Source organism: Magallana gigas, chromosome 8, assembly GCF_963853765.1.
Source record: "Magallana gigas chromosome 8, xbMagGiga1.1, whole genome shotgun sequence".
Lineage (NCBI taxonomy): Eukaryota > Metazoa > Mollusca > Bivalvia > Ostreida > Ostreidae > Magallana > Magallana gigas.
Genome location: NC_088860.1, coordinates 689930 through 707072, shown reverse-complemented (window position 1 = coordinate 707072; position 17143 = coordinate 689930). Strand labels below are relative to the sequence as shown.

At 34.1% G+C, this 17143-nt stretch overlaps 1 protein-coding gene across 2 annotated transcripts in view; it reads left to right on the top strand.

Moving 5' to 3' along the window:
* LOC105339941 (probable JmjC domain-containing histone demethylation protein 2C) overlaps window positions 1-17143 on the top strand; it is a 51784-nt gene that overhangs the window by 2146 nt on the left and 32495 nt on the right. For both annotated transcript variants that reach the window (XM_034472036.2, XM_034472037.2), the window contains exons 2-3: window positions 13550-13702; window positions 15240-15356. In XM_034472036.2, the coding sequence (XP_034327927.2) occupies window positions 13550-13702; window positions 15240-15356 (270 nt within the window). The remainder of the gene's footprint in view (window positions 1-13549; window positions 13703-15239; window positions 15357-17143) is intronic.

The following is a 17143-nucleotide window of genomic DNA, read 5'->3' as shown; positions in this document are numbered from 1 at the left end:
TGCAGTTTAACTTTTCTATTTGTCATATGACGGTTTAGCAGTCTGAGTCGGTTTTGAGTTTTGCGTTGTATGTCAAATTTTGCAATATTTCTTAGTTTCATACAAATTGGCCTATTTACAGAATAGCTACGCTTTGTTAAATAGAACTTTGAGGATATTTGTTTTCAGTATGAATACATGCACACTATACACACACGACATTAGTGTCATGATGTTACACATATAATGTATTTTAATTTGATTTTGATATGTTCTTTTGATAAAGAAAAAAAAACAATGTTGTTTTTCTGTAATAGAAAACATGTTTAATGTTAGCTATAAATATATCTGAATGTATTTAACAAAAGTGTTGAAAAATATCTTAATGTATTTTATCCTTAACCTTGATATTAAAAAGAAACTATTTTTAGATATGACATTCTTATACAATCAAACACATGACTCTACACAGTATTACTATGAATATAAACACTCCGAATTCGTTGTGTGTAGATTTGTCATTTTACAGTAGCAACAAACTGGTTTTAGTTGTCTTAAGAATTTCTCTCTGAGTATCTTACAGACAATATTTATTTTTTAGGCTAGCTTGTCTTGAAAGAAATAATTTTTCACTACTTTTGACATGGTTACCATTATGAATCTACTGTAGTCTCAAGCATCATGGTTATTATTGGCTAGTATTTTATATACTTGTAACTAAAATTTAGAGTAAATATTATATGTATGATAAAAAAAGGTAGGAATTTTGTTTTTTAGATAGATAATTATTTACTCACATATCAGGGGTATCATCTTTAATCTACTCGATAAGACAATTTCATCTATGCTTTGGTATATTACATATTGCCCAACCCTATTATTAACCTTTCTTTAAAACACACCCTTAATATAAACTTAACTCTTATCTATACATTTGTAATTTTGTGCTTTTAAGAATGTTGTCTTGGAAAAGTTGCATTGATAAATGCAAGTTTAATTGAATTTGAAAGATTTTGAAAACAAATGAATAAGTTTTCTCTGTTTATAAATTTGGGAAGACTAAAATAGGTAGTAGTAAGAACGGCCATAAAGAATGTTGTCAAAAATCATACTGTTCAAAATTCATAGCGACAAAACCATACCATAATTTAATACAATATTTTTAAAAATTGTAATGTTTATTTTTTTGAGATCATGTTGACATGATTACTAGAAAATTCATGAATGAGAGCATATTAAAAAAAAATATTTTCAAGTGTGCAAATCAATAAAATATGAAGAATCACAAGATCAGTGTGAATTTATTGAGATTATTTTTGCTTTTGCTATATTCAAGAAATTCATATCTCATTAGTGAAATTATCATATTTTATGGAATAGATAATCTTGGACACACACAAATTAATGTTTGATTTGTTGTGAAATACACAAAGTTCAAAATCTAGATGCTTAGAAAATAATGAATTGACTCCTGCTGAACTCTTCCTTTCTGGAAATGTGGAAGTAAATTTTGGTTGATGTTCTCCCTAAATAGAGAGATCCTTGTATTACATCCGGATCTAGAAAACTCGCTGTTTGGGGGATTTCATTACACACAGAATTTATTGGCAACAAAGGATGATAAACTTGTTCGCTGGTTATGCTCATTTTTTAAGTTGTTGAAAATAAATCGTATTCAGGCTTTTTTTCTCATTATTTGTTTTTACATTTTACAAGATTCAACAAAACAGTCCTAAGCATTGGATTTTGATATATATCTATGATTTGTGTAGAAATGTTGTTCATTGATGAAATTTATCAAGGCCAAGTTTTGGAAGGGCTTGAGTCATCATGTATGAAAGTTCTGAATGCGCTGTATCAAACCTAGAGCAAGTTCATATTTATTTCATCAAATTCAGCCGTGAGAGACACTGTCACACGTCCTAATATATACCAGAAACTCTCTATCCAGGGTAAAGACTGTAACATCATTACCTTCAGGGTGGTATATTAAATAACCAAATTAGTATATATAGTGTGTGATGAATAATCAAAGGACTGCATACAGTAGACAAGCCTGGGACAGTCACTATAGAATGATACACAGTGTAGGATTCCTCGCAATCATTCCCCCATTGTTCATTACTGGCGACCTTTGACCTGTATTATGGGTTCTTTGTGGAGCGGGGAGTTATTGACTTCCCCCGGTGTAGTTGACTGTAAGGTTACTTCATGCTACCAGCCATTGATCCCCCCCTTTTCCGTCCATTGTTAAGTTGAACTCAGTCAAACATCAATATTCTGCACACTCCTGAACTGTGACTTGTTATCAATGGTTGGTTATGTCCTGTGTGATAAGACAGACAAATTATTGTCATATTGTATGAAGGGACTCTGCCTTTGACTTGACAGATATTCCATCATCGCAAGTCCCATAATGAATCTATGCCTCCCTGGAGTGTAAAAGTATTGCACATTTTTGTTTTGGGTGTGCATCTTCCACGCTATTACACCTCAACTAAAGTGAGTGCTATCTTAATTGAAATCAGGGATGAGAATATTAAGCTGATTTCTTTAGTTCATTGAAGTGAGTCGAATTCCAGGGTCGGATGATTCTATTTTTGAAGGTTTTCGGGGCATTTCGTAAGGTAACAAACATAACGTGGGGACGGAATGGGTTTTGGGCGTGTTATTGATCTGGAGCTGTAGGTTGGATTCAACAGATGTCCAATACACAATCAATACAAATCACTCCCTTCACATGAAAGCCCATCCATTTTAAAACACAATATATGGGTCTTGTTGTGTGTATTGATCTTGTATCGCCTCATGGTGAGGCCCGAAGCAGTGGGAGCAGAGCCGTTCACCCTGCTAGCTCTCTATAACTCATTACAGAGAAGAACAGCCACATGTAACAAAGGCAACTAGAGGTGATAGAGCCTCTAAAATAACAACAGCTACAAACATTGGTACAGTATAGGCATGACTGATATTTGTAGGACCTGTAGAGTCTGTAATAATAGATGCCCTTTGTGGGGGTGTACATCTGTGTACATGTGTAGTTGTACATGTGTACATAGGCTGACACACACATGTCACATTGTACATAAGGCCATGTGACAGACTTGAAGTACTCAGGAACTTATCTCCGGTCAGTTATATGATAACTAAAACAAGCATTCCCCTGTTGTTCAGATAATGCAGCTACTTAGGGACAATCTCAAAAGTGGTTGTGTGTGTATATTCTGTAGTATTTGTGTGACATTGTCACAAGAAATCTGATAAGTTCATATGTAGACTTTAAACAGAATATTTTTATACATCAAAACATTGAATAAGGGCCAGTGGTTGTTTTCTTAGCCCGACTTATGTATGGGGGGAGTTCAACAGTAAGTTAGTCACTGTAGTGATCATCCAATAAATGGTCCACTAAAATGAGCATCATGATTTAACTTTAATATAGGTTTATTCTGTACAGATATTCATGTGTAATTTATTCTTAGTCCAAAGAGTCTCAATTTAAAGACACCATAAAAGCTAATCTTTCCCCACACTTTAATCTTTTTGCCATAAATTCCTTATTTTCAAGCAGTATTACAGGCTTGAACAAAGTGTCATTTGCTTACATCAAAGATTAATTCAAGACTTCAATCATGAAAGAAAAAAATTGCTTATCAAATATGCACTTGATGTTTTCTAATGAAAAAAACTTTAAGAAAATGAACATTTTCCTCCCATTCTGATCAAATATCAAAGAGTACTAGTATGTGACATATCAATTACTACCAGTGAGTGCAAATTATTGATTCAGAAGCAAAAAGATTCCAAAAAAAATGGAAAAAATATTAGTTTATCAGGTCTTATACATAAATCACACCGGTAATGTTGATTTGTTAGGTCTAAAATTTACTCTTAAAATATATTTATACGAGCTGTACTTCTTTAGACTGAATAAAGAGTCTTGTACAATTTGTGACACACATGTACATGTATACATATCGTCAAGGTACATGTAGATGGTTGGTCTTTTGTATCATACACTACCATTTGACTAGATCTGGGACTTTGCATGGTCTATGATGGGAAATGACTTAAATAAAACAAGTTGATAGTTTTTAACCCCTCACAAAGGCCGGGAATATCACACTAGAAAAACATCCTATCCCAAAACCAAGAAAGATGTATGTCATGTTGTTTTGTCATCTATCTAGTGTTAACTTCCTTCTGTCCATCCTTCCATCACAATGATTTAGCTCAATTTTTAAAAAAAGTTAATTTTATATATCTAACTTCATATCATGAAACATTGTTTAATTTTAGAAATTTCTCATTCTGTATGATTTTTTTTATAAATCATTAACATATTGTTTAAATAATGCTTTCCCCTACAGCACTCTTGGTTGGTAAATAAACTTAATTATAATATTTGTTGGAGCAGTTTAGATATATATCTTCTTATGGTCTTGCTATGACCCGGATTTTATTCTTTATTCTAACATTAGATGTTTTTGTGGTCTATGAAGAAATATAGTTGAAGAGTCTGGATGGTCAGCAGAAAATTACTTGGCAGGTCTACCTTAGTCAAAGTTTTTAAGAGATGATTTTTTTTAGCCATAAACTTTATTTAGTAAAGAAAAAATAGTTTATGTTTGTACAGAGCTCTTCTTTTCAAGGAGATTGATATAGTATATAAATTGCCATAACCATTCAGCTCTCTTAATCACATGGTTTAACCTCCTTTGTCTTAATCTCCTTTGTGTGTAAATTGTTGGTGTTTGTTTAACCTTTGATATTTAGATGACAAATAAATCAACTCATGTGTATTGATGATGTTCATTGTGTCAGTACTCGAACTACTCTCGTTGTTACTGTAGAATGATTAAATTTCGAGGTGGCTTAATGGTCTTGGAATTCATGGCTATATGTATCCCACATCCATGAATTAAAAACATGCCCCACAAATTGATAATTTAGGGTTATAAAGTCATATTTCCTTTTGTAGGTATTAGAGAATATATGAAATTACGTCCTCACAAACTTGCTGAATTTAAGCGACCAACGGAAATTTGGCCTCCAAACATTTTGATGATTCTACAGTACCTGAATATATCAAAGTTTATCCCTGTAATAAGATGTAATATAGATTATGTATTTACAAGTTCTCCCATTTCTTTCAACAGTTTTCCTAGGCTACTGATGCACATTTTAATAAATATCTCACCTTCGTAGCTTTCATTGTGAAGCATTAAGTGACAAAATTGTTTAGAATGGAATTGATTTTTAAAATGTTTTCCTTTAGTCAGATGCTGCACAGTTTATGGTTATAAAAATTGCCAACATATATTTGTCATTTGTAGACTCCCCAACTGTGGTAATTGAAAATAACACCTCTTCAAATATTTATATTAAGTTACATTTTAATTGACAGCCATGTTAGTGTTGAACCTCTACCTGGATCAATATGCATTGTCTAAAGAAGAACATTTCCCTGTCAAGTGCCCCATTGACTTGTAAACATTCCACCATTAACTTAGGGGGCAATCTCAAGAGTCAATATTTGTGTTGTGTTGATGTTTAAACCTCACAGTGGTTTGAGATTTATAGTCAAAAGAGGAAGATTACAGGCAGTGCCAGAAATATAATGTTTGATTTAATGTGTAATTTTGTTCCTGTGCTGATTCTGTAAGAAAACCATTTTCATTTTAATGTTCAATAATTGAAAAAAAAACTGTTAGATCAACAATGACAGTCCGGTCCACTTTGGAATATAAGTTGGAGATAAAAAATTGATTGAATTTGTATTGAAATACAAGTGCTATTACTTATTCACATTAGGCTGCATAGAAAGTTTTCCTTATGATATAAATAGTGTTTGGTATTTTACCCTAAAAAAATGTTTAAATAATAAATTGGAATATCCCAAATATATGCATGGTCTTGTGGTGAAGTTCTGCAGTTGTAGGTTTGTTAACTGAAAATATAGGCTTGAACATGCTTGATGATGCTATTAATCACAGTTTTGACTGTTGAACTGACAAATACATTTTCGTCTTACCGTAGTTGGAGATTGACAATTTAAAAAAGTCTATTTTGAGATGTTGAATTCAGGGAAATGTGTATGCTTATTTTTCCAGTTTAATCAATTGCCTATTTTCATGTCGTCCTCGTAGTCAGACATACCTTGAAATATTTATTTTTGATTGTTTTGAATTATCGGGTAATTGATGCATATATATTTCTAAGGTATCTTGTAAACAAATGTACCCACATCATGCATAATTTACAGCAGCATATGTTGCGAGTGTTGCTTTTTTTTACTGTTAAGTTCTACTGAAGTACAACACTTTCCAGAAAACCATTTCTTTTCTTCGATTGTGTAGATTATTCTTTATTTAAAAAAGAAAGTACCCAAGCCATGAACCTTTATCTGAATACCCAGAATTCCATTTCATGCACTGATCTTGTTAATTAATTCTGTTTTAATTAGTACCTATTTTACAAAAACCATTACATGACTGTGATTACCTTCAAAATTTACTTTAAAATTAGATGTTACTCAAGACAAAACAACAACCTCAGTACAATGTCTGCTCATTTATGAAATTCATGGTGTTCATCCTTAATTTCACAATATAACTAAGCAGTGATTTAACTTATTTTTATTTCATAATGAGAAGTATACATGTACCAATTTTAGTGAAACTAAGTTTGTCAAAAAGATATGTTAGCTGCAGTTTTCATGACAGAAAATATTTTTATTGCACTATTTTAATTTACTTTTTCAAGGACAAGACAAAATATATAATAGAATTTGAATTTCTAGGGTTTTTGTGGGGAATTTTTTTTAAATTATCTACAAATGTTAAGAAAACCATAGTTTATATTACAATATGACAGAACTCATTTTTCTGACAAAAGTCATTACATTGTTTAAGTTTTGTTTAATATAAAGGCAGAATAATCCATGGAAATAACATGTTTTCACAGGATAACAAAATTCTTAGAATTACAGCTTAAATTAATCAATTGCTTTTAAAAAAGGATATGTAAATTTCAGTAGTTGAATTTATCATTTAAAGACACTTCTAAATTCTGCTTCCCCCATTTCATTATCATTATTTGGAATTTCATGCAGTTAACACAACCGCCATTACCTAAATTACTCGAAAAACTGAAGTCCTCGTTCTTACCCCACGTCTCCCACTACAACATACTACTAGGGAAAAACAATTGGCAGAGCATAGCTTCCCATTACAACACCTATCTTGCTGTGCCGCCACAACAAGAATAGACAAGATGGCCTTGAATTTAATTTAGTTAAATGTCATGAAGATCAAGACATTTTACTCAATGACTGAGTAGGTGGACTCAGGAAGGTTAAAGGTCAGAGGTCACGTCCTATAGAATAATCTTACTTTATAAGTTCAAGGTCGATTGCCAAGTTTCTTGTCTGAAGCTTGGCTCTTTGAAGTAATAAATAATAAACTTGCTAGACTAATTGTTGAGCAGTTCAAAACTACAGAGACTATTGGCACAACATTGAGTTACAAACTGTTGTAAACAGTCTAATATGCATCACCGATAATGCCAAAGAAATTGTAAATATCAAACAGAAAAATAGGATTATGATGTCACTCCTCTAATTATAGTATGCTGTCTTTTCTTTTTTTGCCAAATTTTGGATTGTTAACAGAAATACTTAAAGGGACTTGGACACGATTTGAGATCAAAAATTTTATTTTTATTTTTTATGTATAAAATGGTTTATTGGTGCATTTTGAATGATTGACCAAAGTATTAAATGTTAAAGTCAAGTTACTAGCGAGATACAGAGGTAAGAGTTGATAGTTATGTAAACAAAGCTCGAGTCTTATAGTTGTTTACATAAAATGTAATGTAGAGAATTATCATTTCTTAGACAAAATGACATGTAAAAACAATTTTAACTTATTCAATATCTTCTAAATACTATTATCAACAAAAGAAAGTTACATTTGATGGAAATTTACACCAATACAACGAATATGTAAAAAATGACAATATTCGAGTTTTGTTTACAAAACAGAGAATTATAAACTCTGTATCTTGCTTATAACTTGATATTTGAGTTTCAAATTTTGACATAGCATTATAAACTTATAGATTTATCATTATTAACATTGAGAATGGAAAAATAAAATTTGAAAATTTTAAGTCAAATCGTGTCCAAGTCCCTTTAATGTTGTAAAGATCACACAGAGGGTGTCAGTGTTGTAATGAAAACACAAATGATGTCAGGCCGTCCTTAAAAAAATGTTAAGTTTATTTTAAATTGCCACCTTAGGGTTTCTAGACCCAGGAGGGAGGGAGGGAATTTTTAAGATATTTTTCAAACTTGAAGTTTAATTAATTAAATATTGGTAAAAAATTAAAAAATCTCCTAATAAAAATTTTTCAGCAGGGGGTATTTCAATGAGACGGGAGGCAATTCCAACCCAACAATAATTTTATTTTGGTCTAATATAATCATCATGATTATGTTATGCTTACACAGAGGGCTAAATGTTGTTATGATTTCAGGGTAAGGGTTAAATGTTGAAATCATTACAAAAAGGACAGAATAAACATTACATAGCAAAAAGTTGCTATGAATATGTATAAAATATTTTCTTATGATTACTCAGAGAGCAAGATGTTGCTTTTATAACACATGGCTCAATGTTCCAAAGATTGCATGAAGGACTGAATGTTGCTATGATTACACAGATATCTGAATGATTACAATGAGGTCTTTTAAATGTTGCTAAGATTACACTGAGGTCTTCATTATGTTATAATTACATAGAGGATTGAATGTTGCTATGATAACACTGAGGTCTGCATTATGTTATAATTACATAAAGGACTGAATGTTGCTATGATTACACAGAAGTCTGAATGTTGCTATGATTAAACAGATGTTTGAATGTCCCTATGATTACACTGAGGGTCTGCATGTTGTTGCAACTAATTTACAGAGGACTGAATGTTGCTATGATTACACTGAGGTCTGAATGTTGCTATGATTACACAGGTCAGAATGTTGCTATTATTACACTGAGGTATAAATGTTCCTTGTATGATAACTCAGTGGGGCCAAAAGTTGCTATGATTACACAGAGGGTTAACAGATGGCAAAATGTTGTTATGATTACACAGAGGTCTGAATGATTACACTTCAATTTAAATGTTCTTATGATTACACAAATGTCTGAATGTTGCTATGATTACACTGAGGTCTGAATGTTCCTAGTATGATAACACTGGGGGCTAAATGTTGCTATGATTACACAGATGGCTAAATGTTGCTATGATTACACAGATGGCTAAATGTTGTTATGATTACACAGAGGGTTAAATGTTGCTATGATTACAAAGATGGCTAAATGTTGCTTTGATTACACAGATGGCTAAATGTTGCTATGATTACACAGATGGTTAAATGTTGCTATGATTACACAGATGGCTAAATGTTGCTATGATTACACAGATGGCTAAATGTTGCTATGATTACACAGATGGCTAAATGTTGCTTTGATTACACAGATGGCTAAATGTTGCTATGGTAACACAGATGGCTAAATGTTGCTATGATTACACAGATGGCTAAATGTTGCTATGATTACACAGAGGGTTAAATGTTGCTATGATTACACAGATGGCTAAATGTTGCTTTGATTACACAGATGGCTAAATGTTGCTATGATTACACAGATGGCTAAATGTTGCTATGATAACACAGATGGCTAAATGTTGCTATGATTACATAGATGGCTAAATGTTGTTATGATTACACAGAGGGTTAAATGTTGCTATGATTACACAGATGGCTAAATGTTGCTATGATTACACAGATGGTTAAATGTTGCTATGATTACACAGATGGCTAAATGTTGCTATGATTACACAGATGGCTAAATGTTGCTATGATTACACAGATGGCTAAATGTTGCTATGATTACACAGATGGCTAAATGTTGCTATGATTACACAGATGGCTAAATGTTGCTATGATTACACCGATGGTTAAATGTTGCTATGATTACACAGATGGCTAAATGTTGCTATGATTACACAGAGGGTCGGAATGTTGTAATGATTGCATGGAAGACTAAATGTTGAGCACTATGATTACACTAATGTTTAGATGTATTTAAGATTACACAAAGGTCTGGATGTTTTTAAGATTACATTAAGGGCTGAAAATAATAATAACAAAATGGGTTTAAAGCTGCAGCTATAATTACAGAGATCTGGATGTTTTTATATAAGAGAGCAAAGTGGTCCTATGGTTACACAGAGGTATAAATGTTGCTTTGATTACATAGAGGACATAATGCTGATATGATTACATTATGAACTTACATAAAGGACTGTGTTGTAATCATTATACAGGGAGCTTAATGTTGAAATGATTACAGAGGGTAAAAACATAGAGAAGAAATGTTGCTATAATTACAGTGTTCTAATGTTAATTTTGATGTTTACATAGAGCACATAATGTTGTTATGATAACACAAAGTTTTGTGTGTAACTGTGATATCTTTTTACACTCGTCCGTGTGTGATGGCAACAATCCAGCTTTCTGCTCCAATGACTGTGTGTACTATAAGTTTATCTATTTGGTTCATGGTAGCTCTTTTATAGCATGAAGTGAATGAAAATGATATCGAAAGACATACTGATGATAGTGTGATTAGGTGATTCAAGGAAACTTATGATGTCAATATCTCATAAGATTCTTGCACCATGAGGCAAGTTATACATAGATAGTGAAAAATGTTATGGCATGAAATCAATTTGTTTATATCATGATAAATGTGAATTTGTGTATCTATATGTGTCTTAATTGACACACCCAAGGAACAAGTTTGGAAGAAGCAGAAATGACTGAGCTCAGAGTAAGAGAGAGATCTGTTGAATTGTATTCAGTGTTAAACACATATAGGTCATATTAAAGTAAACATTTGGATATGTGCCAGGGCTTTTAGGGAAGATCTCAAAACTTGTTTTAAACAAAGCAAGGGGATCAAAGCAGGGAATTTAAAAGATCTGTATGAATCAAATTAGTTCACAAATACTGTAAGACTGAAGAATTCTACTGTTAGCAGCACATTTATTAAAGATAATATATTTTGTCATTGAAGTCTGTAAGAGCATTAGAATTTGTGTTTATTAATATAGAGTGCTTTATTCCCAATAGAAACTCTCTCTCTCTCTCTCTCTCTCTCTCTCTCTCTCATTGATTTCTTGATATTTTATCAATAAAGTCTTACACAGACAGCAAGTACAAGTTCAAGACATGCCAGCTGCATCATTGTAGAAGAAAAATTATTTTATAGATGTTTGCAGTTGCTGAAGATTTGATGAAAATTTACCTGTTTCGTTAAATTATGATTAAAAAATGTGTTGACTTCTGCCTTGTAATTTTTACTGGAATGTGACTTCATTTTTGTTTCAGTTAATTTAAGATAACTATTTTTCCCCACCTGAAGATGCTGTTTTTCCATCATGAAATTTTTGTCTCATTCTTGTTGTAAAACATTTTGAAAATGCATCCAGAAAAATGTGAGGTCATCAAAAATATTGATTCATGATTTTTAAAAAATATTCATAGTGTAAATTACATAACCAAGTTTGCTATGAGATCTGAAGTTGTTAGTTTCTACACTGGAAAATGTAGCCCATGAAATTATTGTTTCATTGAATTATTGTTTCATTGTCACAAAAGGACTATTTAGGAGGGCAATTGATTACTTGGGTGCTCTAAATAGTAGCCTAATACTCTAGTTATTACAAGAAATGTATTGACTCAAATCTGTGAGAGGGCACAAGATATTATGTGGAGACACTTCAGTACCATCAATAGAGGCTCTGATTTTAATAAAAACTCTGTCCTCCATCTAAGGAAGTGGTTTTCTTAATAATGCTTGCATTCACAGATAAAATGGGCACCAGCTTGACTGTGTACTCAGTCGTAGGAAGTGCTGGTGTTTCTAATGAAGCTCGTATTCAAAGATAAATGCTCGGTGAAATCAATGAAATGCTAGTGGTATGCAATCACAGAATGGGCCCAAGCTTGACTGAGTCAAAGAATGGACTCGAGCTAGTCTGTGTTACAGAATGTGCCCTAGCTTAACTGAGTCAAAGAATGGACTCGAGCTTGTCTGAGTTACAGAATGTGCCCTAGCTTAACTGAGTCAGAGAATGGACTCAATCTGGTCTGAGTTGCAGAATGTGCACTAGCTTAACTGAGTCAAAGAATGGACTCAAGCTGGTCTGAGTTACAGAATGTGCCCTAGCTTAACTGAGTCAAAGAATGGACTCAAGCTGGTCTGAGTTACAGAATGTGCCCTAGCTTAACTGAGTCAAAGAATGGACTCAATCTGGTCTGAGTTACAGAATGTGCCCTAGCTTAACTGAGTCAAAGAATGGACTCAATCTGGTCTGAGTTACAGAATGTGCCCTAGCTTAACTGAGTCAAAGAATGGACTCAATCTGGTCTGAGTTGCAGAATGTGCACTAGCTTAACTGAGTCAGAGAATGGACTCAAGCTGGTCTGAGTTACAGAATGTGCCCTAGCTTAACTGAGTCAAGAATGGACTTGAGCTGGTTCGAGTCACATGATGAGCTTAGTTTAATTGCGAGTGATCCACTTGCCTGGAAATCAAACAGTAGACATATATTTACTAGAGAGCATTTGTGGGTGAATATTTTGTGATAAAACACAATGTCGGAAATCAGCCAACAGGAGAATTGCAACTCAAAATGCTATATTTGCTGAGAAATGTTGCTTACAACTATTGTTTTAATTTTAATTTTCCATCTGAGGGTTGACAATTTCTTGTGAATTGGTCATTTTGAAATATGATTTAATTAACCTAAAGCATTTTTCATCAAAATCATATGGTTAGCATAAATAAAAATGGCTATTAATTCTGATGTAAAATGCATTGTGTTGTTGAACTGATACTTCAGTGTAATATTGATGGTCTGTTGATTACTAGATCAAGAAAGATAACTCTGTGTTAAAATATTTTGTGTTGATCAAAGTGTGAGGGTTATGTCCCTTACAGTAATTCCTCACCGTAGGGATATTCTTGGGTGAGCGTACAATTTTCCCACGCTGCAGGAAGGCATGTTTGTTGATTGGGGTCTGTGGTTTTTATGAAGAGACTTCCCTGATGAAGCGTAATTATAAACAGGAGCACATGCTGCTTTATAACCTAGTCCTCCATACTTGTCTAGTTTTAATGCAACCATATGTTGTTAACTTTATCTTAGTCTTTCTCAGAACCTTGCAATGTTTTTTTTTTATTACACAAACTTGGATGTTATGTTTAAATGCATATATATTCATGTTTATTGAATACAATTTACACAAAACCAGGGATACACATTTAAATCTGTATAGTGAATAACAAATTTTATATGTCTATTATCATTGTTTGTATGATAAGAATTGACTTCCATTGATGTGTGAAGGGGGGGGGGGGCTTTGTTTTTTATGTTTGTTGAGTGAATAAATCTCTTTGTTTCGAGTGTTGACTGATAACTCTTGTTTTTTCTGCAGGCCCTGATAGAATTTGACGACTCTGACTGGCAACAAAGGGAATGGATCCGGATTCACTCCGTATTCCAAGTGTTCCTGGTGGAACAGACCGTGGTCTGGAGTGAGAGACTGGATCCGGAGAACAAGTCCACCTCCCTGGAGTGGCCCGCTCTCGTATGTAGACCGCATTCTCATAAAATAATGAATAAAATTAAACTCGTATGTAGACTTTATTCACACATATATAAATCACAGTCACTGCCCCAAGTGTCTAATGATTTACTTGATTGTTTGTCCTCTGAGCTAGGATGGGTAACTTATAAGAAATGGCTCTGTAAACAGTTAATGTAAAAGGAAAATTTGAATCAAATGTTAAAAAAGACCGAATAAGATCAAAGATGGAATTAATTCTCTGATCTTTGTCATAGCATTCTCCAATCCCCCCTCAGTGGTTCTTTGACACGATGTTTGTTTTAGTAGCGCGGTTAGCACTTGGTAAGTGGTTAAAGGACAATTTTCAAATACAAGCAGTAACCAATGTTACAACATGACAATGCCTCCCGCCAGGGCGTTTATTCCCCCAGTAGAGCCCCAGTAAGCCACACAATCAAGTAGTGCTCTGTTAATCAAATGTTTGTATTCTTCTGAGCTACCAGAGATCCCTTTGGAGAGCGGACTGAATGTGTTGAAACTTATTAAAAAATCCCTGAGAGTTTGTTCAGTGAATCGAAGATTTAAATTATTGTAAGCCCAATCCATTAGCAGCCTCTATTCAGGCAGTGTGTTGAAATTCAGTCAGGTAAAAAGCCTCACTAAAAGCTACCAACCGTTGGATTTAATGTATACAAATGTTTTTATTATATTTGTATATGACAGGACAGACGTGAATGCCTACAAGGTATCGCTGGTCTCTCAACAAGGAAATTACCTAACATTCTGACATTATTAATATTCAGGTTTCATGGAAAGCTGCAAAATGAATGTTATAAACATTATGTCATTAAATAATTAATCTTTAGACTTTGATCAGGACCAAAATAGTTTTTGGTTAGAGATGGTCTGACAAATGAATTATGATTAGTGATGAAATGATTAGCTGATGAATTGATTATGGAATCAGTAAGAGTTATAATATAGATTAAAAATACATAATTGGATACATTTTCAGTATTTTTGTCTACGTGGTTTAATTTTATGATTGATTTTCAAGTGTTGGAATAATTGGGATGAGTGACAAGGTGATTTTTTAAATGGTCCTGAGTAATATGTTCTGCCTGTTAATGGTCTAAATTAAAGTGTATTTACAAACAGGTCAAAATGCACACTCCAAAGTGTTGCTAAGGAACCAGAAATAAAATCAATAACTAATTACTGTGAGAGCTGAGAGAGATGGTGCCCGGTGTAAGTGTCGTCTCTGACCTTGGGATGTGACCTAAGTGGTCCTGTATCCTGTATGGAGGGCTAAGCCTCTCTCACCAGATTAAGTCCTGTAGTGTTAATGTCTAAATACACATCGATTTGTGTCCTATTTAAGTACACGAATCAATGACTTTCTAAAGAGGTTTTTTTTATTCTCATTTACATATCAACAATTTTGTAAACAAGGATTAGGTAAAAGATTCATGTGATATATATATTTATGCTGTCAATTTATTGATATTAATTATTTGACGAAGTGTTTTAAAATTTTTATATTTTGCCTTTTTTCTAGAATTTCCGTTCCATAGTTGACAAGGTTGGGCTGAGCAGCAACAAGAGGCGCCCGATTGAGTTCTTTGACGACCACCTCCTGGCGTTTGTGGAAGACAAGAATCTGGGCTGCTATCAGGTACATAACACAGTGCACACTGTTAGGTATTTGGGTATATTGTGGGTGGGGGGGCAGGGTGAAGGTCAAGATGAAGGTTGGGTTTTGTCTGGTCAAGGTCAGACTTGTGTACATATATTATTGACTAGCTTTTGACCTGACCTTGTGAATTTAACCATGCAACTATTGGTCATTGTTTAATGAGGCCTTTGGTGTGTAACATGATGTGTAAGTGAATGATCTATGAGTAAAGTCGGAGAAGTGTACTTCAGTCTGATACTTCAGTATGATATTACACCGTATTTTTTACTACATCGTACTTGTGTGTGAATGTGGGAGAACGAGATCATTAGAATGATGATGAACCTTGAGCTTTACTATTGGGTACACGTGGTTATCTTACACACAGCATCAGATAGGGTCTAACTCACTAAGTCACATGGCCAGGGTCACATGACTGTGGGTGTGATCGCAGAGATTGAGGAAGGACTGGGCTCATTTAGTGAAACAGAGGGTTCGATTTTTGAAGAAAAAAAATAGAGCTTTAATAAAAAGTTATGTTAGGGTTTGATAGTGATAGGAAAGGGCCAACCAACTAGTGTACTACAACCCACAGACACAAGGCACTAAGTACACACACACTTGAGGACGTGTTTAACACATCATAAAGCAGGTGTAGCACATGACACAAACAACTACTGTGATACACGATATCATCGGTGTGTACCACAGCTTGTTGTTTTGCCCACTGTGATTTATTTATAGACAGCGCACTGTGAATCAAGGTCACAATAAACCCACAAAAAGAACCACGTGTTCGCCTAATAAGCTCAAGGCGGGCCTAGCCTCCTCTCACACAAGAACCTGTTTCCGTTGTCGTGGGGGATGATGTTACCTCTTCCTTCCAGTGGCTTTTAAATCAGAGTTATTTAGATGCTGGCTAAAAAAACTGAATCCTATTTGTTTTGTTTAGACCCGGTCTTTGTAGGGCCCTAGAGGCTGATTTGGGTCTTTATGTCGAGTGCTAACTGTGTGTACATAGGATTAGGAGCTAGGTTTCTAAAGCTTTGCCACTTTGGACCCCATATTTAACACTTGGGTTACCAGCGATACTGCTGTTGGAGGGGGGCTGAGTGCGATCGCCTGTCTGTGATTGTCTGGGGTTAGTGGTGTAGATCAGGACCCAGTGTCAGGTTTCTGTAAACACTGTGCTTCTTTGTTCTCTGTTCTGTCCAGGCCCAGTCAACTGAGGAAACTCGCTGTTATCTTGGACAACGTTCAAGGCTGCTTCGTTGCCCTCATGGTTCAAAAGATCTTTTTTTCCTCTCCCTAAAACTCCCCAAGCAAATATATATAGTTACGGCTTTCAGGAAAAAGATTGGCAGAGATAAATATTGTTTTAAAGAAAGATTAATAGATGGCAACCACAGAAGGGTTTTAAATATTTTCTTCCTTCACTTGCTGTAGGTAAATGTTATTCAAGTTTAGTCCTTGAGAACTGGAAATCAGCCCTAAAAGTAAACAAAGATTGGGGGGTTTATTTATTGACAAGAAGTCTTAGTTGTGCCCAGGGATTGACAATTACGTAACTGAATACCAGAACCCTCACTTCACCGACAATCACTGGTAAAACTCACTGCATTATGATAGACCAATCAATATTGTGCTAACTGTGTGATAGAAGAACTGTCATATTGGGCTTATTATCAATCCAGGTCAGATCTATAGAACTAACACGGGGGCCCCAGGGAGGGTACCAGGCCAGTATTCCCCTCTGTCCACACTTAATGGCAGTTGATCGCCCACTC